The following is a 24,345-nucleotide window of genomic DNA, read 5'->3' as shown; positions in this document are numbered from 1 at the left end:
GTGCCATCGCGACGGCATTTGTTCAGACGGCCACTGCCCTCGTAGTCCAGGAAATACTTCATGGGCGTCATCGGGGCTGCCGGGACCGGTGGAGCCATACGTGTCCACGAGGTGGGGGGCGGCAGGAAGTCGACCGGAACCGTTCGGATAGGAGGAGGCAGAGGGTTGGCGTAGTTCATCGAGTGCAAAAAGTCGTCACTTTGCTCGGTACCCTGATTTTTTTTCAGGCCACATCCGTTTGCTCTGCTTCAGATCCTCATAGAGCAGCTGGCTGCAGTTCACCGTGTCTTCCTTGCAGCTGACCATGTCTCCAAAGAGCCACTGTGCGAACTTTTCTCGATCGGTGATGTGCGTCGCAGATGCAGGGGTGACAAAGGCTCGCCCGTTCTTGTCGTAGAGATCATTCCAGTTTGGATAGTTATAAACGATATCATGCACTCGGGTATCGACGATCGGACCCGAACACGGAGCCGGCTGGTTCATGTCGTCGAATGGACGCCATGTCATAAGCGGGTTCTGCTCCGTGGGCAGCGTGCAGTTCTCGATTTTGTCGCTTTCGTTGAGGACCAATGATTTCACAGGATTCGCTGTGATGCGGTCCGAATCTGATATCACATGGGTGGCCTTGGCCTTCTTGGCTTGCTCTGTATCTTCTTCGTCCTTGACGACTTTGTAAACCGCCACGACCAGCAGAACCACCATCACCCCGGCACTGGCGTATCCGAGATTGCGGTTGGCTGCTGAGAGAATGACGGCCGCGTAGATGATCAGTCGTGTGATGGCATTGAGCTTCTCTTCGAGGTTGTGTTGCTTCAAAGGAAGAAACTCCTCTTTGTGGTCCCATAGAATCGATGGCTGATAGAGCCAGAACGGATCATTCAGTCGTCTGGCCATCCTGTTCTTGACGTTGTGTGTCTGCTGCGTTGTCGAGATGTTTTTGGCGACCCATCCTCAGCGCGCGCCGGAAATCGTTCTTGATTTTCGCCCAATTCTCCGGCTGGTCCTGCGTGAAACGATAGAATCGCCAGATGCTGATGAACATGGTGACCACGGTGATGGTGCGGGCAACGGGTCGCACTTGGTCATCGCGGATGTGGTAGATCGGCGAGACAATCCGGTGGACGAATGAGTCGTCTGGTTTGACGCCGCGGAGGTAGCATTCGAGGATCGTGAGGAAGCAGGCGCTGTTCCCGAGCACCCAGTGCGCAATGATACCCAGGCAGACGATGATGTGCAGCACCAGAATGAGCGGGTCGCTCATAAAAGCACCGGTGACCACAAAGACCACAACGCCCACATGAATCAGAAAGATGAGATTAGCAGCAATGTCGCTCGCTACGATGTCCATTGTGCTTGCGTTTTCGTCGCTGTGTTTGCGTTGAAAAAAAAGTGGTATCATTGTGCAAAGACATTCCTCGCACAATGGAAGCCGTTGCCGTTGTCGCTGCCATGGCTGCTCTGGGTTATTACTTTGTCAGCGATACATACAGTGCCCGGGATCGCGCCGTCGTGAGCACCATCCCTCCAGACGACATCAAGGTGACCGTGGACACCGTCAAGAAGGACCAACAGAGGAGAGCGGATGTCAAGTACCCGCAGAACATGCGGGGTCGATGGGGCACCGAGGATACCCTGGGCAGGACCAATACCATCCTGCCACCACCCAACAAAGCCGGACCGAACCCAGCCGTGCGCAAATATGACAAGAACATTTCTCCGTTGACGGGGTTGCCGTACGACCCGGTGCACTCCAATATGACACCGTTCTACAAGGGAGCTGGTATCAACAACCCAACCCAGTATGCACAGTACAAGATGGAGTTGTTCAGCGGCACTCTGAATGATGGCAGTCCCGCAGAAGTTGGTCGCGAAGAGCAGGTCAACGCCATCAACCCAGGCGACACCCTCCGCCGCGATCAGCTCATGGCGCCGCGAAGAATGCCGTTTTTGAAGCCGGACAACTACGCCACCAATACGACGCCTGTCCAGACGGCGAACCAAAAGATCCCGGAGCTCGAGACCCGGTTCATGCCGCCGACCATCGATCAAACACGCACCCTCAATAACCCGGCGACCATCTATGATACCAGCAGCTACAACTCACTCGGTCAGGTCGCTCGAACGCTCCCCGAGGCCGACTGGAAGAAGAAGGATCAGGGATTGCAGGTCTACGTACCACCCGTCCCGATCATGCCCGGACCCGCTGTAAATGTCGCTCCTGTCCCTCCGTCGGATAACAACACCCAGTACGTCACCAGATTCCAGAACGACGGCAGCTGGGCGACCGATTATCAGGGTCCCTCTGTAGCAGCCGCTGGGTTTATGCGGGGCCCGGTTGACGGCAGCTATGATATCTGCAAGGAGCCCGTGCAGGCGGATTATTACCCTATCCCGGTCACCAGCGTCTCTTCACTACCCTCACAGAATACCGACTACACTCGAATCGTCAACAACACCATCCAGGGCGTGTGGAGTCAGGCCGGAGCCAAAGCCAGCACCGAAGCAGGCTATGTCGATGGCAGCTTCTTCCTGCCTGCCCGCGCATCCGATCAATATGGGGCCATCCAGCAGACCGCTCAGAGCGCATTCAACAAGGTTCCGACGATGCCGTATCTCCCCAACCCAAACATGCCTCAGACCAGAAAGGAGCTCAATACCGAGACTCGTTACGTGGGCTCGTCCATGCCTCAGGTGCCGACGATGGCGCCGCAAAACTTTATGCCCAGCGACAAACTCCAGCTCCCGACACCGGCTCCGATCCAGGGCAAGTGTAGGAGATGGTATCTCCGACGCTGTGCTGCGCGTACTGCGCGTACTGCGCGGCGCAGTGGGTCGTGACCTGTGCTGCGCTTTGCGTTTTCACGCACCGCAGGCAGGCCACCGCAGGGTATACCTGCGGGTTGCCCCCGTTCCCCCCCGTTTGTCTGGAGTTCGGTTTTATCGTGAATAAACGTAAGTGCTCCCCGAGCTCACCCGTCCGCTAGAGTAGCCTAGCACCGCCCTGTTCTGCCCCGTCCTGTCTTGTCTTGTACCCCCTCCCTCCCCGTCTTGCCCCAACGTCCCAGTAGTGGACGTTACATGGTAGCATCGGAAATCCTCGTCTTGTTTTCGTCCTGTTTGTCCTCTTTCTAGATCCTCAAGCTGGATCCCGCCTCTCTTGCCGACCGACTCTCCTCTCTGTCCCTGGAGCCTGCCCCTGCCATGAGCAACCCCCGCCCACTTCCGGAAGCCTTCCTCAAGACCTTCCGTGCCCCAGTGTTTACTGGGAAGAGCCGCTCCTCCTCGGTGGAGGACTGGCTGCAGCAACTCGAGGACTACCTCGATGCTGCCCAAGTCGCCCCCACCCACCACATCGTCGCCGCCAAGCTCTGCTTAAAGGACCAGGCGTACCGTTGGTACCGCCGCCAAGGGTTCGACGAGCAGAGCGAAGGTGTGTTTGACGACTTCAAGGACCGCCTCCGTCGCCGCTTCGGCAGCCCCAATGCTGAACTCATTGCCCGTGACAAGCTATACTCTCTCGTGCAGCGTGGTTCTGTGACCCGCTACATCGAGGAGTTTGAAGACCTCTCCTCCCAGATTGAGGAGCTGGGCTCTGCTGATGCGATGTACCTCTTCCAGAAGGGCCTCAAGCCCAAGATCAGAGAGTACATCGCCAGCAACCCTGATGCCCGCAAGTCCCTGGACGTGATGATGGACGTTGCCGAGAACCTCGACAACGTCCAGTACCATGGCCGCCAGTTCTACCCGCAGCTGGCAGGCGGCCATCGGTCTCATCACGTCCCAGCCCGTCCGCCTCGCCCGGCCCCGCCCGCAAGACCCATGCCTGAGCCCATGGACGTTGACGTCAACGCCATGGAGGCTCGTGGCCCTCCCCGCTCCCGGTTCCAGCAAGCTGCCACTGTCTCCCCCAAGGACAGACAGAAGCAGGAGGACCTCCGCCATGGTTCCTGCTTCTTCTGTCACCGACCGGGACACCAGGCCAAGGAGTGCCCCATGAAGTCGGGAAACGGCCGACCCTACTAGGTGGCTCTGGAGCCCTAGTAGGAGACCAACGCCGTGGATTGCTCTGTAACGTCCACTACTGGGACGTTGGGGCAAGACGGGGAGGGAGGGGGTACAAGACAAGACAGGACGGGGCAGAACAGGGCGGTGCTAGGCTACTCTAGCGGACGGGTGAGCTCGGGGAGCACTTACGTTTATTCACGATAAAACCGAACTCCAGACAAACGGGGGGGAACGGGGGCAACCCGCAGGTATACCCTGCGGTGGCCTGCCTGCGGTGCGTGAAAACGCAAAGCGCAGCACAGGTCACGACCCACTGCGCCGCGCAGTACGCGCAGTACGCGCAGCACAGCGTCGGAGATACCATCTCCTACACTCCCACACTTAAGAAGGCTTCCTGCGAGGAGCCCTGCGTGTGCTCTTTATTTGGGGCTCCTCGAGGTGTTTACCGTATTTACTCAGCTCCTCGGGTGCATGGGACAAGTCCTCCAGTGTTTGCCATGTGTTGCCCGAGTGTGGGTAACCAACCCACTTGACATAAAACCGAAGTGACCCATCAGCCACTTTCTTGTGCCTCACGATCCTTTCGACTTCATATTCTTGAGTATAGTATTGTCCGAGGTCGTCTTCCAGTGGTGCGTCGTCCGGGACACCTTCGTCGGCGTCGGGGAACTGTGCTGGACTGCGGGTCGTGTGGCGACGCAGCTTGGACACATGGAAGACAGGATGGAGCTTGCTTCCAGGTGGCAAGTCCAACAGGTAGTTGAGGGGACTGGGTCGGGCCGCTATCTTGAACGGTCCTCGGTACTTGGGCAACAACTTCTTTGACTGGGCTTCGGGGACCTTGATGTTGTCGGCGTCCAGGTAGACAAGGTCTCCAACTTCAAAGGAGACATCCTGGTGTCGGCGGTCGTAGTACTTCGCCATCACTTGTTGCGCATCCGTGAGCGCGTCGGCGATCATCTTGTGTCGGACTTGATGATCTTTGACAAAGGCACTTGGTTTGGGAGGCAATCCAGCCGTGGACTCGGTCAGTGTCAAGGAGGTGGGAACATCAGGCTGGAATCCGTAGAGCGCCTCAAAGGGGCTCAAGCCAGTTGTGCTCGACTTGGCGGTGTTGTATGCAAACTCTGCATGACTCAGCTGTATGTCCCAGTCGTCTTGGCTGGTCGAGGCGTATGTCCTCAGGTATTGCTCGAGGGTGCGGATCGTCCGCTCGGACTGTCCATCCGTTTGTTGGTGGTGCGAGGTTGACATGTTCAGCTTGGTGCCGAGATGGTCGAACAGACTTGTCCAAAACAAGGAGGTGAATCGGGGGTCTCGATCACTGACGATGGACTTTGGGAGGCCGTGGTGCTTGAACACATGCTTGAAGAACAGCAGTGCAAGGTCAGGCGCGGAGCATGTCGTCTGGCACGGCACAAAGTGTGCCATCTTGCTGAACCTGTCGACAAAGACAGCGATTGCATCGTGGTCCAACTTGGTCGTCGGTAGATGCGTGATGAGATCCATGGACATGCTGGTCCAGGGGCGGTCGGGAACAGGCAGGGGTTGCAGCAATCCTTGCTCTCGGGTCGTGCGTGACTTGACCATCTTGCAGGTATGGCAGGACTCGATGTACTTCTCGACGGTGCGCTTCATTCCAGGCCAGTATGCGACTTTGGCCAGTCGGTCGTATGTCTTCTCGACTCCAAAGTGTCCAGCGAGGGGCGAGTCGTGGACCTCTTGGAGCAACTTGGTCTTCAACGACGGAATGTCCGGCACACAGACACGGCTGTCCTTCTTCAGGAGGAGCAGGCCATCACGCACTGTGTACTCGGATGATTCGTCGTCCTTGGGGAGCTTAGACACCTTTCGGAACAGTTCTCCGAACTGTTTGTCGTTGGCGATGTTGTCTCGGACAACATCCAGCATCGTGTTGTCGACACTGACAGTCGACTCGTACAGTGACGCCAATTGGTAGTCGGGGCGTCGGGACAGTGCGTCAGGCACCACATTGAGTTTGCCTTTCTGGTATACAACCTCGTAGTTGTACTCGGCGAGGAACTCCATCCATCGCGCTTGGCGTCGGCTCAGGTTCTTCTTGGTGTCGAGGTAACGCAGTGACTGGTGGTCCGTCACAATCTTGAAGGGCTTGGCGGTACCGTGGAGGTACACTCGGAACTTCTGCAGCGCGTAGATGATCGCAAGCTGCTCCTTCTCGTGCACGGGATAGTTGATCTCGTGTTGGGACAGTTTGCGCGACTCGAAGGCAACGGGCCTTCCCTCCTGCATCAAAACAGCTCCCACCGCAAAGTCGGAGGCGTCGGTGTGCACGGAGACATCCGTGTTCGGGTCGAACACAGCGAGGACAGGAGCGTTCGTCAAGGCGTGCTTGAGGGTCTCGAACGCTTGGCGTTGTGGGTGGTCCCACACGAAGGGGCACTCTTTGCGGAGTAGGTCTGTGAGTGGACCGGCAGTGCGCGCCAGATCGGGGATGAATCGGCGGTAGTAGTTGACGAGACCGAGAAACGACTGCACGTCAGAGACGCATGCGAGCGGCGGCCACTCGACCACAGACTTGACCTTGGCGGGGTCGACTTCGATTCCTCTTCCTGAGACAACGTGTCCCAGGAACGGGACTTGATTCTTGAAGAACTCACACTTGGACAGTTTGGCATACAACTTGTGCTCGCGTAGCTTGGCCAGCACGCGGGCGACATGACCTTCATGGGTCGCTTCATCCTTGCTGTACACAAGGATATCATCCAGGTACACGATGACAGAGTTGTCGAGCTCTTGGCGGAACACATCGTTCATCAGCTGCATGAACGTGGCAGGTGCGTTCGTCAATCCGAACGGCAGCACTAGGAACTCGTACAGTCCGTAGCGAGTCCTGAAGGCGGTCTTGTGGACATCATCCTCGTGGATGCGGATCTGATGGTAGCCTGAGCGGAGGTCTATCTTGCTAAAGACCTTTGCTCCACTCAGACGATCCATCAACTCGTCGATCCTGGGCAACGGGTAGGTGTTCTTGATGGTCTGTTTGTTTAGTGCGCGATAGTCGACGCACATCCTGAGATCACCTTCTTTCTTCTTGACAAAGAGCACTGGTGCACCATACGGTGACTGGCTCGGGCGGATGAACCCATGGGCGAGGAGGTCATCCAACTGGCGCTTGAGTTCGTCCATCTCCGTCAGCGACAGTTGGTACGTCGGTCTTGACGGAGGCGACGAGCCTGGTTCGATGTCGATGCGATGATCGACGGTGCGTTGGGGTGGCAGGCATTGTGGCAACTGGTCGGGGAATACGTCCTTGTACTCGTCGAGCAGCTTGGTCACCACAGGCGGGGGACCGGGACCGGCTTGGTCGGTGTCGTCGACCTCACGCACGACACAGAGGAACGACGTGTCCTTCTTGATCAGCCTCTTGAATTGCATGGCTGAGAGGAGAGGTGGCATGTTGGGTGAGGCCATGCCCTGCAGGACAATGTCAGGGCCAACACGGACAGTGCGGCCTTTCCAGTCGACGACTGGAGTCGGCTCGGCACGAGCAAGCCAGCTCATGCCGAGGATGGCATCGAACTTGGTGTCGATCACTTGGAACAACAGGACAGGATGGTACTTGGGATGGAGGGCCACTCGCAGGACCACTTGGTGTGTGCACTGCTGCACACGATCGTCTGCAAGCGCCACACTCATCGGCGACTTCTTCTTGGTTGCATGTATGTTGAGCTCCTGGAGCAAGCGTCTGCTGACAAAGTTGCAGCTTGCTCCAGAGTCCACCATCATTCGGACGGTGTGACCTTGGACGGTGGCAGGGAGGTACAGCAGGGACTCTTCATGGTCCTCCTGCACAGCCTCCTGCACCATGACTTGACTTGGGGGAACGGGCGACACTTGGTCTTGGTTGGCTTCATCACGGCCACTCGGACATTTTGGATAGGGTTCGGCCATTGCGGGGGCCTGCGGCGTCAGCACGCCATTGCACACGACGTCCACGGCTTGCGGACACATGTCGGAAGCATCCGACACACACGACTTGACAGGGGTGAGGGCACAGGCGGTCCTGTCCCTCAAGGGTTCTTGATTTTCTTTTTTGTTTTGGTTTTCAATTTTGGTTTTCTCTTCACGTTCGTGGAGAGGCAGGCGGCTTGCGCCACCATGCACCTCTCGCACGACGCACAACACTTGGTTTGTTTCTCCTTCGGGGGAGGGGGCGAGGTGAACTTCCTCTGGAGACGCGTGGACTGCATTGAGCAATCCACGGCGTTGGTCTCCTACTAGGGCTCCAGAGCCACCTAGTAGGGTCGGCCGTTTCCCGACTTCATGGGGCACTCCTTGGCCTGGTGTCCCGGTCGGTGACAGAAGAAGCAGGAACCATGGCGGAGGTCCTCCTGCTTCTGTCTGTCCTTGGGGGAGACAGTGGCAGCTTGCTGGAACCGGGAGCGGGGAGGGCCACGAGCCTCCATGGCGTTGACGTCAACGTCCATGGGCTCAGGCATGGGTCTTGCGGGCGGGGCCGGGCGAGGCGGACGGGCTGGGACGTGATGAGACCGATGGCCGCCTGCCAGCTGCGGGTAGAACTGGCGGCCATGGTACTGGACGTTGTCGAGGTTCTCGGCAACGTCCATCATCACGTCCAGGGACTTGCGGGCATCAGGGTTGCTGGCGATGTACTCTCTGATCTTGGGCTTGAGGCCCTTCTGGAAGAGGTACATCGCATCAGCAGAGCCCAGCTCCTCAATCTGGGAGGAGAGGTCTTCAAACTCCTCGATGTAGCGGGTCACAGAACCACGCTGCACGAGAGAGTATAGCTTGTCACGGGCAATGAGTTCAGCATTGGGGCTGCCGAAGCGGCGACGGAGGCGGTCCTTGAAGTCGTCAAACACACCTTCGCTCTGCTCGTCGAACCCTTGGCGGCGGTACCAACGGTACGCCTGGTCCTTTAAGCAGAGCTTGGCGGCGACGATGTGGTGGGTGGGGGCGACTTGGGCAGCATCGAGGTAGTCCTCGAGTTGCTGCAGCCAGTCCTCCACCGAGGAGGAGCGGCTCTTCCCAGTAAACACTGGGGCACGGAAGGTCTTGAGGAAGGCTTCCGGAAGTGGGCGGGGGTTGCTCATGGCAGGGGCAGGCTCCAGGGACAGAGAGGAGAGTCGGTCGGCAAGAGAGGCGGGATCCAGCTTGAGGATCTAGAAAGAGGACAAACAGGACGAAAACAAGACGAGGATTTCCGATGCTACCATGTAACGTCCACTACTGGGACGTTGGGGCAAGACGGGGAGGGAGGGGGTACAAGACAAGACAGGACGGGGCAGAACAGGGCGGTGCTAGGCTACTCTAGCGGACGGGTGAGCTCGGGGAGCACTTACGTTTATTCACGATAAAACCGAACTCCAGACAAACGGGGGGGAACGGGGGCAACCCGCAGGTATACCCTGCGGTGGCCTGCCTGCGGTGCGTGAAAACGCAAAGCGCAGCACAGGTCACGACCCACTGCGCCGCGCAGTACGCGCAGTACGCGCAGCACAGCGTCGGAGATACCATCTCCTACATGCTCAATGCAGTCCACGCGTCTCCAGAGGAAGTTCACCTCGCCCCCTCCCCCGAAGGAGAAACAAACCAAGTGTTGTGCGTCGTGCGAGAGGTGCATGGTGGCGCAAGCCGCCTGCCTCTCCACGAACGTGAAGAGAAAACCAAAATTGAAAACCAAAACAAAAAAGAAAATCAAGAACCCTTGAGGGACAGGACCGCCTGTGCCCTCACCCCTGTCAAGTCGTGTGTGTCGGATGCTTCCGACATGTGTCCGCAAGCCGTGGACGTCGTGTGCAATGGCGTGCTGACGCCGCAGGCCCCCGCAATGGCCGAACCCTATCCAAAATGTCCGAGTGGCCGTGATGAAGCCAACCAAGACCAAGTGTCGCCCGTTCCCCCAAGTCAAGTCATGGTGCAGGAGGCTGTGCAGGAGGACCATGAAGAGTCCCTGCTGTACCTCCCTGCCACCGTCCAAGGTCACACCGTCCGAATGATGGTGGACTCTGGAGCAAGCTGCAACTTTGTCAGCAGACGCTTGCTCCAGGAGCTCAACATACATGCAACCAAGAAGAAGTCGCCGATGAGTGTGGCGCTTGCAGACGATCGTGTGCAGCAGTGCACACACCAAGTGGTCCTGCGAGTGGCCCTCCATCCCAAGTACCATCCTGTCCTGTTGTTCCAAGTGATCGACACCAAGTTCGATGCCATCCTCGGCATGAGCTGGCTTGCTCGTGCCGAGCCGACTCCAGTCGTCGACTGGAAAGGCCGCACTGTCCGTGTTGGCCCTGACATTGTCCTGCAGGGCATGGCCTCACCCAACATGCCACCTCTCCTCTCAGCCATGCAATTCAAGAGGCTGATCAAGAAGGACACGTCGTTCCTCTGTGTCGTGCGTGAGGTCGACGACACCGACCAAGCCGGTCCCGGTCCCCCGCCTGTGGTGACCAAGCTGCTCGACGAGTACAAGGACGTATTCCCCGACCAGTTGCCACAATGCCTGCCACCCCAACGCACCGTCGATCATCGCATCGACATCGAACCAGGCTCGTCGCCTCCGTCAAGACCGACGTACCAACTGTCGCTGACGGAGATGGACGAACTCAAGCGCCAGTTGGATGACCTCCTCGCCCATGGGTTCATCCGCCCGAGCCAGTCACCGTATGGTGCACCAGTGCTCTTTGTCAAGAAGAAAGAAGGTGATCTCAGGATGTGCGTCGACTATCGCGCACTAAACAAACAGACCATCAAGAACACCTACCCGTTGCCCAGGATCGACGAGTTGATGGATCGTCTGAGTGGAGCAAAGGTCTTTAGCAAGATAGACCTCCGCTCAGGCTACCATCAGATCCGCATCCACGAGGATGATGTCCACAAGACCGCCTTCAGGACTCGCTACGGACTGTACGAGTTCCTAGTGCTGCCGTTCGGATTGACGAACGCACCTGCCACGTTCATGCAGCTGATGAACGATGTGTTCCGCCAAGAGCTCGACAACTCTGTCATCGTGTACCTGGATGATATCCTTGTGTACAGCAAGGATGAAGCGACCCATGAAGGTCATGTCGCCCGCGTGCTGGCCAAGCTACGCGAGCACAAGTTGTATGCCAAACTGTCCAAGTGTGAGTTCTTCAAGAATCAAGTCCCGTTCCTGGGACACGTTGTCTCAGGAAGAGGAATCGAAGTCGACCCCGCCAAGGTCAAGTCTGTGGTCGAGTGGCCGCCGCTCGCATGCGTCTCTGACGTGCAGTCGTTTCTCGGTCTCGTCAACTACTACCGCCGATTCATCCCCGATCTGGCGCGCACTGCCGGTCCACTCACAGACCTACTCCGCAAAGAGTGCCCCTTCGTGTGGGACCACCCACAACGCCAAGCGTTCGAGACCCTCAAGCACGCCTTGACGAACGCTCCTGTCCTCGCTGTGTTCGACCCGAACACGGATGTCTCCGTGCACACCGACGCCTCCGACTTTGCGGTGGGAGCTGTTTTGATGCAGGAGGGAAGGCCCGTTGCCTTCGAGTCGCGCAAACTGTCCCAACACGAGATCAACTATCCCGTGCACGAGAAGGAGCAGCTTGCGATCATCTACGCGCTGCAGAAGTTCCGAGTGTACCTCCACGGTACCGCCAAGCCCTTCAAGATTGTGACGGACCACCAGTCACTGCGTTACCTCGACACCAAGAAGAACCTGAGCCGACGCCAAGCGCGATGGATGGAGTTCCTCGCCGAGTACAACTACGAGGTTGTATACCAGAAAGGCAAACTCAATGTGGTGCCTGACGCACTGTCCCGACGCCCCGACTACCAATTGGCGTCACTGTACGAGTCGACTGTCAGTGTCGACAACACGATGCTGGATGTTGTCCGAGACAACATCGCCAACGACAAACAGTTCGGAGAACTGTTCCGAAAGGTGTCTAAGCTCCCCAAGGACGACGAATCATCCGAGTACACAGTGCGTGATGGCCTGCTCCTCCTGAAGAAGGACAGCCGTGTCTGTGTGCCGGACATTCCGTCGTTGAAGACCAAGTTGCTCCAAGAGGTCCACGACTCGCCCCTCGCTGGACACTTTGGAGTCGAGAAGACATACGACCGACTGGCCAAAGTCGCATACTGGCCTGGAATGAAGCGCACCGTCGAGAAGTACATCGAGTCCTGCCATACCTGCAAGATGGTCAAGTCACGCACGACCCGAGAGCAAGGATTGCTGCAACCCCTGCCTGTTCCCGACCGCCCCTGGACCAGCATGTCCATGGATCTCATCACGCATCTACCGACGACCAAGTTGGACCACGATGCAATCGCTGTCTTTGTCGACAGGTTCAGCAAGATGGCACACTTTGTGCCGTGCCAGACGACATGCTCCGCGCCTGACCTTGCACTGCTGTTCTTCAAGCATGTGTTCAAGCACCACGGCCTCCCAAAGTCCATCGTCAGTGATCGAGACCCCCGATTCACCTCCTTGTTTTGGACAAGTCTGTTCGACCATCTCGGCACCAAGCTGAACATGTCAACCTCGCACCACCAACAAACGGATGGACAGTCCGAGCGGACGATCCGCACCCTCGAGCAATACCTGAGGACATACGCCTCGACCAGCCAAGACGACTGGGACATACAGCTGAGTCATGCAGAGTTTGCATACAACACCGCCAAGTCGAGCACAACTGGCTTGAGCCCCTTTGAGGCGCTCTACGGATTCCAGCCTGATGTTCCCACCTCCTTGACACTGACCGAGTCCACGGCTGGATTGCCTCCCAAACCAAGTGCCTTTGTCAAAGATCATCAAGTCCGACACAAGATGATCGCCGACGCGCTCACGGATGCGCAACAAGTGATGGCGAAGTACTACGACCGCCGACACCAGGATGTCTCCTTTGAAGTTGGAGACCTTGTCTACCTGGACGCCGACAACATCAAGGTCCCCGAAGCCCAGTCAAAGAAGTTGTTGCCCAAGTACCGAGGACCGTTCAAGATAGCGGCCCGACCCAGTCCCCTCAACTACCTGTTGGACTTGCCACCTGGAAGCAAGCTCCATCCTGTCCTCCATGTGTCCAAGCTGCGTCGCCACACGACCCGCAGTCCAGCACAGTTCCCCGACGCCGACGAAGGTGTCCCGGACGACGCACCACTGGAAGACGACCTCGGACAATACTATACTCAAGAATATGAAGTCGAAAGGATCGTGAGGCACAAGAAAGTGGCTGATGGGTCACTTCGGTTTTATGTCAAGTGGGTTGGTTACCCACACTCGGGCAACACATGGCAAACACTGGAGGACTTGTCCCATGCACCCGAGGAGCTGAGTAAATACGGTAAACACCTCGAGGAGCCCCAAATAAAGAGCACACGCAGGGCTCCTCGCAGGAAGCCTTCTTAAGTGTGGGAGTGTAGGAGATGGTATCTCCGACGCTGTGCTGCGCGTACTGCGCGTACTGCGCGGCGCAGTGGGTCGTGACCTGTGCTGCGCTTTGCGTTTTCACGCACCGCAGGCAGGCCACCGCAGGGTATACCTGCGGGTTGCCCCCGTTCCCCCCCGTTTGTCTGGAGTTCGGTTTTATCGTGAATAAACGTAAGTGCTCCCCGAGCTCACCCGTCCGCTAGAGTAGCCTAGCACCGCCCTGTTCTGCCCCGTCCTGTCTTGTCTTGTACCCCCTCCCTCCCCGTCTTGCCCCAACGTCCCAGTAGTGGACGTTACAGCAAGAACCCGATCACCACAAGCGAGCAAGTCCCCCTCCAGTTCCAGCTCAAGCCAGAGGACTTGGAGATGCTGGTGGCTTCAAGCGTAGGCTACGGTGCCCCGGCTGCTGCTGTAAACGCCAGCACAATGCTCCCCATGAACGTCAAGCAGGTCACCAAGGACGTCTACGAGAACGTCTCCAATACAGGCGGTGTGTCGTCGCTGGTCAATGCCACCACGATGCTCCCCATGAACGTCAAGCAGGTCAACAAAGAGACTTACGAAGCCGCACCCGCTGCCGGTCCGTCTGCTGTCGTGAGTGCAAGCGAATATCGCGACTTCCAGACGACACGCAATCCCGACTTTACCGTCGAGGGCCGCACCGAGGGCGGCAAGACCGTCATCGATCGGCCAATGCAAATGGGTATCTTGACGGCCACGCCAGAGCTGACGGTTGGCGGCCAGATGAATGCTGGAAAACGATGGGTGACCTTTGCCAACACCGAGCCCGGACTCGTGCAGCAGGGCGACAAGTCCTTCGAGCTCCCTACACCCATGCCCACAAGGACAGCACAGCTCCAAGATGTTTCAAAACCAACACGTATATTCAACGAAATGGATGCAATCCCCAACACAACCGTGGAGGGTCGAGCCAATGCCTCTCACGCGATACAGAATTGAAGGCAGTATCGACAGACGAACTCCTCGATCAATGCGGGATGGTCAAAGCGCTTCATCCCCGTCACGATCACGGTTCCGGAGCGATATATCATTGCAGTGAATTTGCTGCATGTACAGTGGCCTCTGCAGCGACATAGGATGTCTGCAATCTCCAACCGAGGACCACAGAATCCGCTGCGGATAGCAACCCGCATCGTCACGGCAGCATGCACCTCTGGGTGGTATCGGGCGTTGATGCCATCGGCAAGCATGACATTGAACATGGTACCGCGATCGATACCATGTGCAAGCTTCAACATGCCACTGATCATATGGATGGTGATCATCGAGGTGTCCACCGTCTTCTGGAGTGGTATGGCTTTGCGTCGGACCGAGAGGGACTTTCTGGGATTGGAGGAGGCGCTCGATACTGGCAGGTGCGGATACAAGGACACCCGGCCGTCGATCCAGAGTCGTCTCGATTCTTTGTATTGCGTGCCGACGTGATGCCCGGTGAAGCTGTAGAGCTGGGAGCGTCCACGTAGGTCTTCGGCCGAGACGAAGCACTTGCTGTCCAAGTCGACTCGGACAGGATGGTTTCGGAGGTAGACTTGGTTGTTGGATGGGTCGATGTATCCGATCGTATCACCCCTGCTATCGAGGAGAGCGCGATCCTCGGTCGTGGTCACGTTATACGGTAAGTCGTCGTCGAGCTCGATCGTTTCCACGGTGTCGATGGGTCGAAGCCGCTCCCATACCGCCTCGGCGACAAAGCGATGCTCGTCCATGCTTCTGCAGCCGGTGATATGGAGTGTGCCGGTCTTGAAGATCTTGCAGACCACCGTGCGTCCAGAGGTGAGCTGCACGTAGAGCGTGGCCTGACCGGCCATGAGTGCTAGGCTGTTCCTGTTCCTGTACTTGATGGGGAGAGCCCCTTGCTTGCGCGACTTGCTCATTCGCACCTTGCCTCGGCTGTAGATCATATTCCTGCGGATCGATGGTATCGCGGTCTTGACACCTACAATGGTCTCGTCGAGAGCGATATGGCGGGCGACGGCAGTGACATCGATCTCGGTGTCGAAGCTGATCGTTGCCGTCGAAGTCGAAATCGCAATGGGCTGCTCTGGTGCTGTGGTCATGGTCATTCTCGATCGATGCCGGGGGAAGCGGAAGAGTGAATCCCACGTCGCTTTTATATCCAGGACTGCGCTCACCCACAGAGCATGGGGATCAACTCGTGACTCGACAGCATGAAGACGGTCCCTACAAACTCCTCCCAAGGGATCGTCGATGGTGCATGGGTATAGAGCTTCAATAACACATCGATATAGTGCTCCTCCCACCTGCGACATACCCAACAACTCCGCGTATCATGTGAATACAACATTGATCCCCAACAATTGCATTGTTCAGTGTCAGGCGTAGGTGTGTGCGGGTACTTTATCATGAGGATGTCAGAGAGGTAGTCAGGGACTGCCTGCGCCACTTCGTAGTACGGGTCACTCTCTTCGAGCTCCGCCCAGGTCTCGTAAGGGTATGGCGGGTAGCTGCCGATGATGGTCAGGCATGGTGGGGGGTCAGGCGATTCTTCCTCCGCCTCTTCCTCGAGGGGTGGCGGGTAGATGGGGATCCGGGAGTGTGCGTATCGGCCGTTGGGTATGCTCATGTTGGCAGCGCGCGGGTGAAATTGTAGTAAGCGTTTGGCTACAGTGTTGATCATAGCCGCCGAAAAAATCATCGCGCTCTTTCACGCGCTTTTTTGTACCCAGACTCGTTCAAGTACTCCGAGCTTTTTTTCTGTCGTCGAAAGATGAGCTTCCATTTTGATCTCTCCGTTAAGCCGCCTGAAGGCAACGATGAAATGACCAATTTCCTGTCCCACTCGCTTGTCGAGTTTTTCGGGGCGAACCCACGCCGCCTCAACGAAGTCATCTACATCATTCTTCGCCAAGACCGCATCTCCTTGCGCATGCTCGATTGGTTCATTGTGAACTATTCCAGACGCAACAGCGTTCGCTACAGGGTCGACGGTGCTATATTCTACGTGTACGAGAACTACAAGGCCCAGCTTCGAGCCTACAGCAAGAAGCGATTCGACCCCTTCCGTCGTTTTGGTCGTTTCACCATGACCACCCTCCACCCGCAGACCCAGCAGCCCGTCAGCTTCGAGACCACCATCGGGCAGCTCTGCTTCTTCAAGTGGTGCATCCAGAACAGGGTGATTGCCTACATCCGCCGCCACTTTATTGAGATTTTCAATGTCCTCAAGCGCAAGCGCATCAATCGCAACAAGGGCGCCGACAAGTTTGATCAGGAGCTGGATGAGCTCTTGGTCGAGTCGGATGCCCCGAGCGGTTACTCGACGCCTTGGGGAGAGGGCTCAGAGTCCTTGGATGGCGTCGACTCCCCGTATGTCGTCAGGTTCGACTGAGCCAGCTGCTTGCGTGCAGCTTCGACATCTTTGTAGCCGTATGCGACAAGGGCCATCAATATAGCGTCACATACATCATCCTTCTTGTGGAAGTCGGCGAGTAGGGGACCGAGACCGAGGTGGTAGCAGAGCTTGACACCGCACTGCTTTCGGCCTTGATACGTCTCCTTCACCAAGGGCCCAAGAGTGTCGGTCGGCCAGTTCGTCCATTGGTCCAGCTTGAGCATACTGTGGATGAACTCGACTCGGTATCCGTAGCCATAATGGAATCCACAGAGCTGGAAGAGAGCATATATGTCATTGGCGAGAATGCAGAGCTGGTCGTTGAAGATTGGCGGCTTCTCGATGATCACTCGTGTTGTGCGCTGCATGAGCTCGGCGGGCTCGGATCCGTCGACCATCCCGGAGAAGAAATACGCCTCCATGAACTGGGGCTCGCCGTCGATGCGGTTGAGATGGAGTATCTCGAGATCCTCGGATATGAAGCATACGCCACAATTGATGAATCCCAGATCAATACTCAGGGTCAGCGGGCTCGTCGCGCTGCTCATGGTTTTTTTGTCGTGGACGCTGTAGCTGGTGCTGCTGGATGATGATGAACGCACAGAATTACTCTACTCCGATCTCTTTACTTCGCCTACCCGCCGTCGAAGTACCCGAGTCCGACATCCCAACCAGCACCGATGTCAACACTGCCACTTCATCGCCACCGCCAAAGGATGCTGGGGCGGTGTGTGTCTTCCAAACACCGTCCATCCTTGAGGCAGCTGTCCTCATAACCGCAGTGTTCGTTGCAAAGCTATGGCCCATGCCCGAGATGGTGCGAGCACACATCCCATTTGAGAAACCCATCGTCCTGTTCGCTCTCTGGCTCACGGTCATCTACATTGCCATCCGAATGGTATCCTATATTATGTTCATGAGACAGGGCGAGGACGAGGATCTGTGATCTGTGATCAGAACAGACTCACGCCTGCCACAAGCAGCTCTGAATACAGCTCGGCAATCTTGACCAGCTCGATAGCAAGGTCCCACAGACACTCCTTATCCGCTGGTGAGAGCTTGTCCCAGCGCTGCTCGAGATTGAATTCACTGAATGCCGCCATCAACTCGGGTAAATCGCGGTTCTTGATATGCTCAAAGTAGCACTGACCGTCCAGGATAAACCGCTGGATTGGGGTGCCTGGTGATAGACACCGGGCAGTATCGACATGCCGGGCTGCTCGCTTGAGGTCTGGGTCGTCGGGCAGGCGGTGCTGCAGCAGGCCCACGATGTCGACGATCTTGGAGTTGAAGAGAGAAACTGTAACGTCCACTACTGGGACGTTGGGGCAAGACGGGGAGGGAGGGGGTACAAGACAAGACAGGACGGGGCAGAACAGGGCGGTGCTAGGCTACTCTAGCGGACGGGTGAGCTCGGGGAGCACTTACGTTTATTCACGATAAAACCGAACTCCAGACAAACGGGGGGAACGGGGGCAACCCGCAGGTATACCCTGCGGTGGCCTGCCTGCGGTGCGTGAAAACGCAAAGCGCAGCACAGGTCACGACCCACTGCGCCGCGCAGTACGCGCAGTACGCGCAGCACAGCGTCGGAGATACCATCTCCTACACTCCCACACTTAAGAAGGCTTCCTGCGAGGAGCCCTGCGTGTGCTCTTTATTTGGGGCTCCTCGAGGTGTTTACCGTATTTACTCAGCTCCTCGGGTGCATGGGACAAGTCCTCCAGTGTTTGCCATGTGTTGCCCGAGTGTGGGTAACCAACCCACTTGACATAAAACCGAAGTGACCCATCAGCCACTTTCTTGTGCCTCACGATCCTTTCGACTTCATATTCTTGAGTATAGTATTGTCCGAGGTCGTCTTCCAGTGGTGCGTCGTCCGGGACACCTTCGTCGGCGTCGGGGAACTGTGCTGGACTGCGGGTCGTGTGGCGACGCAGCTTGGACACATGGAAGACAGGATGGAGCTTGCTTCCAGGTGGCAAGTCCAACAGGTAGTTGAGGGGACTGGGTCGGGCCGCTATCTTGAACGGTCCTCGGTACTTGGGCAACAACTTCTTTGACTGGGCTTCGGGGACCTTGATGTTGTCGGCGTCCAGGTAGACAAGGTCTCCAACTTCAAAGGAGACATCCTGGTGTCGGCGGTCGTAGTACTTCGCCATCACTTGTTGCGCATCCGTGAGCGCGTCGGCGATCATCTTGTGTCGGACTTGATGATCTTTGACAAAGGCACTTGGTTTGGGAGGCAATCCAGCCGTGGACTCGGTCAGTGTCAAGGAGGTGGGAACATCAGGCTGGAATCCGTAGAGCGCCTCAAAGGGGCTCAAGCCAGTTGTGCTCGACTTGGCGGTGTTGTATGCAAACTCTGCATGACTCAGCTGTATGTCCCAGTCGTCTTGGCTGGTCGAGGCGTATGTCCTCAGGTATTGCTCGAGGGTGCGGATCGTCCGCTCGGACTGTCCATCCGTTTGTTGGTGGTGCGAGGTTGACATGTTCAGCTTGGTGCCGAGATGGTCGAACAGACTTGTCCAAAACAAGGAGGTGAATCGGGGGTCTCGATCACTGACGATGGACTTTGGGAGGCCGTGGTGCTTGAACACATGCTTGAAGAACAGCAGTGCAAGGTCAGGCGCGGAGCATGTCGTCTGGCACGGCACAAAGTGTGCCATCTTGCTGAACCTGTCGACAAAGACAGCGATTGCATCGTGGTCCAACTTGGTCGTCGGTAGATGCGTGATGAGATCCATGGACATGCTGGTCCAGGGGCGGTCGGGAACAGGCAGGGGTTGCAGCAATCCTTGCTCTCGGGTCGTGCGTGACTTGACCATCTTGCAGGTATGGCAGGACTCGATGTACTTCTCGACGGTGCGCTTCATTCCAGGCCAGTATGCGACTTTGGCCAGTCGGTCGTATGTCTTCTCGACTCCAAAGTGTCCAGCGAGGGGCGAGTCGTGGACCTCTTGGAGCAACTTGGTCTTCAACGACGGAATGTCCGGCACACAGACACGGCTGTCCTTCTTCAGGAGGAGCAGGCCATCACGCACTGTGTACTCGGATGATTCGTCGTCCTTGGGGAGCTTAGACACCTTTCGGAACAGTTCTCCGAACTGTTTGTCGTTGGCGATGTTGTCTCGGACAACATCCAGCATCGTGTTGTCGACACTGACAGTCGACTCGTACAGTGACGCCAATTGGTAGTCGGGGCGTCGGGACAGTGCGTCAGGCACCACATTGAGTTTGCCTTTCTGGTATACAACCTCGTAGTTGTACTCGGCGAGGAACTCCATCCATCGCGCTTGGCGTCGGCTCAGGTTCTTCTTGGTGTCGAGGTAACGCAGTGACTGGTGGTCCGTCACAATCTTGAAGGGCTTGGCGGTACCGTGGAGGTACACTCGGAACTTCTGCAGCGCGTAGATGATCGCAAGCTGCTCCTTCTCGTGCACGGGATAGTTGATCTCGTGTTGGGACAGTTTGCGCGACTCGAAGGCAACGGGCCTTCCCTCCTGCATCAAAACAGCTCCCACCGCAAAGTCGGAGGCGTCGGTGTGCACGGAGACATCCGTGTTCGGGTCGAACACAGCGAGGACAGGAGCGTTCGTCAAGGCGTGCTTGAGGGTCTCGAACGCTTGGCGTTGTGGGTGGTCCCACACGAAGGGGCACTCTTTGCGGAGTAGGTCTGTGAGTGGACCGGCAGTGCGCGCCAGATCGGGGATGAATCGGCGGTAGTAGTTGACGAGACCGAGAAACGACTGCACGTCAGAGACGCATGCGAGCGGCGGCCACTCGACCACAGACTTGACCTTGGCGGGGTCGACTTCGATTCCTCTTCCTGAGACAACGTGTCCCAGGAACGGGACTTGATTCTTGAAGAACTCACACTTGGACAGTTTGGCATACAACTTGTGCTCGCGTAGCTTGGCCAGCACGCGGGCGACATGACCTTCATGGGTCGCTTCATCCTTGCTGTACACAAGGATATCATCCAGGTACACGATGACAGAGTTGTCGAGCTCTTGGCGGAACACATCGTTCATCAGCTGCATGAACGTGGCAGGTGCGTTCGTCAATCCGAACGGCAGCACTAGGAACTCGTACAGTCCGTAGCGAGTCCTGAAGGCGGTCTTGTGGACATCATCCTCGTGGATGCGGATCTGATGGTAGCCTGAGCGGAGGTCTATCTTGCTAAAGACCTTTGCTCCACTCAGACGATCCATCAACTCGTCGATCCTGGGCAACGGGTAGGTGTTCTTGATGGTCTGTTTGTTTAGTGCGCGATAGTCGACGCACATCCTGAGATCACCTTCTTTCTTCTTGACAAAGAGCACTGGTGCACCATACGGTGACTGGCTCGGGCGGATGAACCCATGGGCGAGGAGGTCATCCAACTGGCGCTTGAGTTCGTCCATCTCCGTCAGCGACAGTTGGTACGTCGGTCTTGACGGAGGCGACGAGCCTGGTTCGATGTCGATGCGATGATCGACGGTGCGTTGGGGTGGCAGGCATTGTGGCAACTGGTCGGGGAATACGTCCTTGTACTCGTCGAGCAGCTTGGTCACCACAGGCGGGGGACCGGGACCGGCTTGGTCGGTGTCGTCGACCTCACGCACGACACAGAGGAACGACGTGTCCTTCTTGATCAGCCTCTTGAATTGCATGGCTGAGAGGAGAGGTGGCATGTTGGGTGAGGCCATGCCCTGCAGGACAATGTCAGGGCCAACACGGACAGTGCGGCCTTTCCAGTCGACGACTGGAGTCGGCTCGGCACGAGCAAGCCAGCTCATGCCGAGGATGGCATCGAACTTGGTGTCGATCACTTGGAACAACAGGACAGGATGGTACTTGGGATGGAGGGCCACTCGCAGGACCACTTGGTGTGTGCACTGCTGCACACGATCGTCTGCAAGCGCCACACTCATCGGCGACTTCTTCTTGGTTGCATGTATGTTGAGCTCCTGTTAGAGTCCGAAGGGGACTCAACGGCAAAAGAAGAAGTGAGCTCGAAGTGAGCTCAGGGAAGGCAAGGGTAAAGTCCGAAGTGGACTCGGAGAGGGAGCGAGGGAAGCAAAGATCCGTTCAAGATAAGACTAGTCTCGAAATGAGACGTGAGGAACACTCAGAGAATAAAGTAGAAGGCACTTTATTTAGTCCTATTTTGAACGCTGAGGTTCGACTACACATCGCGGGGGTCAGGCTATTTATAGACAAGTCCGGACTTGGCAGCGAAGGGCGGCCAAGGGAGGGAAAAGTGGGCGATCGAGCAGGGCGAAGGGGGCGATGCACGAACGAGGGCCGAGAAGGACCACCGAGACAGGCAGAGAACCAAAGCGAGGGAGGCGCAAGCAAAAGCGAAGCACCTGGCAGGAGAAACGTGCAAAGGCGAAGCAATGTGACTCAACGTCCAAGAAGCGGATTGGTCAAGTATAAGGTTGGGGCAAATGCATGCGAGATGAACAAGAGATCGGGGCGGTCAGGCAGGTCATGAGTCACCGGTGGTGGGACACATGACCGGCAGCCGAATTGCAACCAATCGCAGCAAGGCGCGTGCACAAACAAACCGGCGCGTGCGAAGAAGACAAAGGAAGCGGAGCAGCGCGGGGAAACGGAAGTGCGGAAGGAGCGGAAATGGACAGGCAAAAGGCGGAAAATCGGAGGGGAACTGCAAGGCTACACACAAACAAACAGAAAGGCAAAAGAACAGCCAAGTGTGCAGTCAAAGTGGAGAACAAGCAGAAGCTATCCCTAACATCATCCCCTTCCTTAGCGACGAACTCCGGGCGTCGCCTTCGGCTTTGAGGGATAGCGAAGGTGGAAGTCAGCAACAAGATCAGTGGCGTGGGAAACATTGGCAGCGGGCTCCCAAGACCGGTCAGTCTCGGAATAGCCCTTCCACTGAACCAAGTACTGTAAGCGACCACGGAAGAGCCGAGAATCGAGAACAGTCTCGACCTCAAACTCTTCCTGGGAGTCAACAAGAATGGGAGGTGGTTCGGGTTGGGTGAACTCGGGAACAATGTCCTTCGTTCGGGGTTCAAGGAGGGATACATGAAAGACGGGGTGGACTTTGAGTGTGGAAGGGAGTTTAAGTTCAAAGGCAACGGGGTTGATGCGGCGAAGAACTTTAAAGGGGCCAAGCTTTTTCTGATCAAGCTTGTTGGAGGGACGAAGGGTGCGGATGTGGCGACGATCAAGAAAAACGAGGTCGCCAACGGAGATGTCGGGAGTGGGGAGACGGGATTTGTTGGCCTGCAAAGTGTAGGACTCTTGGGCAACCCGGAGGTTGGCCTTGAGATCCTCGAGAACGGTCTGAAGTCGGTCGACACGTTCTTCGGCAGAGGGCACAACAGAGGGATCACGGATGATGGAGGGATCAAAAATGGGGTGATGGCCATGGACTGCAAAGAAGGGAGTCATGCCAGTGGAGGTGTTTTCCGAGTTGTTGTAAGTGAACTCGGCAAGGGGAAGGTGAAGGGTCCAGTCGTCTTGCAGGTAATTGCAATGGATACGCAAATACTGCTCGATGACCTGGTTGAGAACCTCGGTCGAACCGTCGGTCTCGGGGTGGAAGGCAGAAGAAAGGGAAATCTTCGTCTTCAGAAGCTCATTGAAGCGCCTCCAGAAGGCCGAAGTAAACTGAGTTCCTCGGTCCGAAACAATAGACCGGGGACAACCATGCAAGCGGAAGATGTGGGAGAGGAAGAGTTCGGCGGTTTGCTCGCCTGTAACCATCTTCGTGGTGGGCACAAAGTGTGCTTGTTTGGACAGGCGGTCCTTAACCACGAAGATGGAGTCAAAGCCGTTCGAAGGTGGGAGATCCGTGATGAAGTCCATCGACAGGTCCCACCAACGTTCGGAAGGAACGGGGAGAGGGTGAAGTAAACCATAAGGGGAGTGACGGGACGGCTTGGCTCGCTGGCACGCTTCACAATTAGCAATGAAGCGACGCACAGACTTACGAAGCCGGGGCCAGTGAAAGTCCCGGGAGATGAGCTCAACGGTCTTGGCAAGACCAAAGTGACCAGCGGCAGCGGAGCAGTGACGTTGCTCAAACACTTTGAGCTGGAGCTCGGGGGAAGGGACAACGATCAGGTCTTTAAAGTAAAGGAGACCGTCACGGAAGGAGTAATCGCCATCAAGACGTTTGGCGTTGAAGTCAGAAAGAAGGGAACAAGAAAGGGTGGCAGCTCGAATCTCGGAAAGAAAGTCGGGGTTCGAGCCGATAACGGTGATGCTGTCGAGAGAAATAGACTCGAACAGCTGAAGGAAGTTGGTGGAGTGGAGGGAGTCACCAGGCTTTATCTCAAAGTCAGAACGGCGACTGAGAGCATCGGCTTTGGTGTTGAGGCGACCAGGGCGGTGGTAAATGCGAAAAGCAAAATCAGAAAGGAATTGGGCCCACCGGAACTGGCGGCGAGAAAGTTGGGAAGCGGAAGTGAACCGGGTGAGGTTCTGGTGATCAGAGAAAACAAGAGTGGGATGATCGGGGTCGGCAGCCATCAAGTAATGACGCCAGGCAGTAAAGGAATCGACAATAGCAAGGAGCTCTTTGTCGTGGGTGTCA

The 24,345-nt window shown here is 56.8% G+C and overlaps 3 protein-coding genes across 3 annotated transcripts; 2 read left to right on the top strand and 1 right to left on the bottom strand.

Annotated features, from left to right (window-relative positions):
* On the bottom strand, positions 1–1,348 carry BJ171DRAFT_629096 (uncharacterized protein; the record flags this gene model as incomplete). The annotated part of the gene is made up of 2 exons (XM_053115585.1): positions 1–918; positions 1,049–1,348. The coding sequence occupies 2 exons, from the start codon at positions 1,346–1,348 to the stop codon at positions 196–198; spliced, it is 1,023 nt and encodes a 340-aa protein (XP_052961372.1). The 3' UTR covers positions 1–195.
* Positions 1,349–1,422: 74 nt separating this feature from the next.
* On the top strand, positions 1,423–4,212 carry BJ171DRAFT_629090 (uncharacterized protein; the record flags this gene model as incomplete). The annotated part of the gene is made up of 3 exons (XM_053115584.1): positions 1,423–2,770; positions 2,877–2,887; positions 3,133–4,212. The coding sequence occupies 3 exons, from the start codon at positions 1,423–1,425 to the stop codon at positions 4,021–4,023; spliced, it is 2,250 nt and encodes a 749-aa protein (XP_052961371.1). The 3' UTR covers positions 4,024–4,212.
* Positions 4,213–16,117: 11,905 nt separating this feature from the next.
* BJ171DRAFT_554743 (uncharacterized protein) lies at positions 16,118–17,268 on the top strand. The gene has a single exon (XM_053113076.1). The coding sequence runs from the start codon at positions 16,164–16,166 to the stop codon at positions 16,782–16,784; it is 621 nt and encodes a 206-aa protein (XP_052961370.1). The 5' UTR covers positions 16,118–16,163; the 3' UTR covers positions 16,785–17,268.
* Positions 17,269–24,345: the final 7,077 nt, after the last annotated feature.

The sequence above is a fragment of the Polychytrium aggregatum genome (genome assembly GCF_025602895.1).
Source record: "Polychytrium aggregatum strain JEL109 chromosome Unknown BJ171scaffold_343, whole genome shotgun sequence".
NCBI classification, from domain to species: Eukaryota; Fungi; Chytridiomycota; class Chytridiomycetes; order Polychytriales; genus Polychytrium; species Polychytrium aggregatum.
Note: the sequence above shows the minus strand (reverse complement) of the source record. Positions and strands in the feature narration are given on the sequence as shown.

What these genes read in the sequence shown, in the direction of transcription:
- BJ171DRAFT_554743 (XM_053113076.1), top strand. Translation starts at nt 16,164, where the DNA reads ATGAGCTTCCATTTTGATCTCTCCGTTAAGCCGCCTGAAGGCAACGAT.